General features: G+C 39.6%; 1 protein-coding gene across 1 annotated transcript in view; it reads right to left on the reverse strand.

The window, feature by feature from the left end:
- Positions 1–2,624, reverse strand: part of LOC104468080 (ankyrin-2-like) — a gene marked incomplete at its 5' end in the record, with an annotated part of 83,103 nt that overhangs the window by 1,732 nt on the left and 78,747 nt on the right. Inside the window, 2 exons of the mRNA XM_010082090.1 lie at positions 274–365; positions 1,169–1,351. Coding sequence (XP_010080392.1) covers positions 274–365; positions 1,169–1,351 — 275 coding nt within the window. The remainder of the gene's footprint in view (positions 1–273; positions 366–1,168; positions 1,352–2,624) is intronic.

The raw sequence follows: 2,624 nt of genomic DNA on the forward strand, positions 1-2,624 counted from the left end.
TGTCCCTCTCAGTGAGTAGGTGGGCAAGAGGCTGGGAGAGCACACAGCCAGGAGAGCTGACCCAAATGGGCCGAAGGGATATCCCATACTATATAGCATATAGTGCATAGATCCCCCTTCCTGCATGCTAATGTTAGTAGGAGTCTTTAGTACTTTTGCAAATAAAGCTTTAGATGCTGCCAGTAGTTTCACTTCAAACACTCACTTAAATCCACTTGTTATGAGTTTGTTAATTGTTTTCTAGTAACAGTTTGTTGACATGCCAAGCCAAACCTTTTAATAATCGATCCATCCTCTTTCATGATTTCTTTCTCTACTAAAGCAGGGAGTTGTACTTTCATTTGGTTACCTGTATAGCTCAAAGCCTCAAATTAAAACATAAACTTCAAATTAAAACAAAAACCTAGCACAGAGGAAAATTGTTCTTCATACCTTAGTGCTTTATATTAATGAAGTTGAATGCTGAGAAAATTATGAATAGACAAGTTAAGAGAAGCATCTGCCTGCTCTTTGCATCCTTTCAAATATTCCTCAAATGTACAGACCAGTTATAGTTTCTTGTATAGGATAGCTTACTAATCATTTTACTAATAATTGTACTGAAGCAGGTCTTGGTACTTTTCAACTTTGAAGTAGCCTAACTCAAGGCCTTGCAGTACCACACTTGCAGAACTCATCCTCTGTCTCTGTTTATGACAGCTGCTACAGCAACCTGTTTCCTGTCACAGAAAATACTCTTATTTTATAGCTGTTCCAGCTGTCACCTGGAGCTGCCTCTTCTCAATGCTAGCTGTACATAGGCAGGTCTACAGAGAAATGGGGGGTGATACCTCTGAGCCTTCTATTAAACTAGAATTTGCAATCTGTGAAAAAGGTGTTCTTTCCCAAGCTGTTACTTTGAACCTGTACATGACAGTTTTTCCTGCTTGTTTTGTTATTGTTGGGAGAGAGGAATCTGTTTTCTGGGCCTGTATTCATAAGGGGAAATTTGGCATCTCAATCTAATAACTTAGTGCTTGTGGTCTTCCCACAAGATGTAATACCATTGTACAGCAGAAGACATCCAGACCATGACATTGTTGCATCTGTGCAACAGATGAGAGTAGAATTTGTCCCAAGGTATGTTGTGACACTTGTTTTAATATTTATATTTAAAATGCATTTTTACCTCTTCAAAGTCCTCTTTGGCTGACGGAAGATCAGTAGCTAAGCTAGCATCCCCCAGGTGTTTCTCCATTCTCTCTCCTTGCACTACAGTGGTCTTTATGACTTTGCTGACCTTCCGGCCTTCCACTGGTTCAGACTGGAATTTGGAGGCACTGGGCAAAACCGCGGGTTCAGACAAGGTCACCTGGCCGGTTAGAAAGCAGAACTATATTAGATATGAATTACATAATTGATACTAACAAAGCTTTTAGTTACTCTGTCATTCTTTTTTAACCGTTGCTATAGAGAACAAGAATATAAGATGTGTCTCACTTTCTACACGTTCACATCAAAACAGTGAGTGTACATTTTATTACCTGCTTTACAGCTCTGGAACAAGGCACTGTAAGATACATGCCAGTTCAGGCAGCAGGAACAGCCCTGGATAATTTATTCCGCTGGGAAGCTTTGGGCTGGCAGGGTGAAAACTGCTTCTGGAACCTGAACTAGCCTGAGGGTAGCAGGGACGTTACTGGCTGCCACCACACTGCAGGCTGCCATCTGGCTTACCTGCCAAGGCCACTGGAGTTACACCAAGTAACAAGTGGACTTCTTGCTGTGTGTGAATCCTTGCTGTATTCCCACAGGTAGTACAAATGAGTGGTATCAGTCCATATCTTAATTTTAAGATATTTTTCTGAGAGATGAGTCACACTCGTAAAACCAAGGAGCTCTTACAGGAGCCAACAGACCAGAAGTTTAGAATACCATGTGAAAGTGACAAACGTGATATTTTGGCAAAAGACGAATTTAATGTGTATGGGTTCCATATGATAAAGAGTACCTCTGGTATGGTCAGCTAACTACAAAAAAAATACTGTTTTCTTGCTACGTTACTCCTAGAGAATTAATTCTGATGATCAATGCTGGTAAGCGAGAACAGCAATCATGTTCTTAGCATTTCTAATGACAGCTTGTTAAATGTCCCTTTCAACTGCAGTACTGCTGAAAGCGACCCTTATTACTAGCTTCTGGCCCTCTGTCAGGACCTTCATTGCACAGATACAAATCTCTGTAGGGCTACGTGGTGAACTAAGGCAGGAAAAGATAAACTGAAAAGCACTTACCTTTTCAGGTTGTTTTTTCTTTTTAATTAGCTGTCTCTACAAACAGTTTGCATTAAAGTAATACTTTTTTTAGCTTCTTCAAAGCAAAAAACACACCAGTAAGTTAAACCTAATATAACTGTATAGTTTTAGAAGGGCTTAGTTGTAGAAACCTGGAGAACATCAGCTCATTTCATTACCACATTCACTAATTTTCTTTAACTAGAGTAAGAGTCAGAATAACACATAGAGATTTGCAATTTATCTATATGTTGTCTTAGTACAAAGCTGCTTTCTTTATGAATTTGGTACTTCTCATAAGTCACAGAATCTGTATCCTGACTTATTTCCAGAGAAAACGACCCTCTTTCC

The sequence above is a fragment of the Pterocles gutturalis genome, unplaced genomic scaffold, assembly GCF_000699245.1.
Source record: "Pterocles gutturalis isolate BGI_N339 unplaced genomic scaffold, ASM69924v1 scaffold14044, whole genome shotgun sequence".
Classification (NCBI taxonomy): Eukaryota; Metazoa; Chordata; class Aves; order Pterocliformes; family Pteroclidae; genus Pterocles; species Pterocles gutturalis.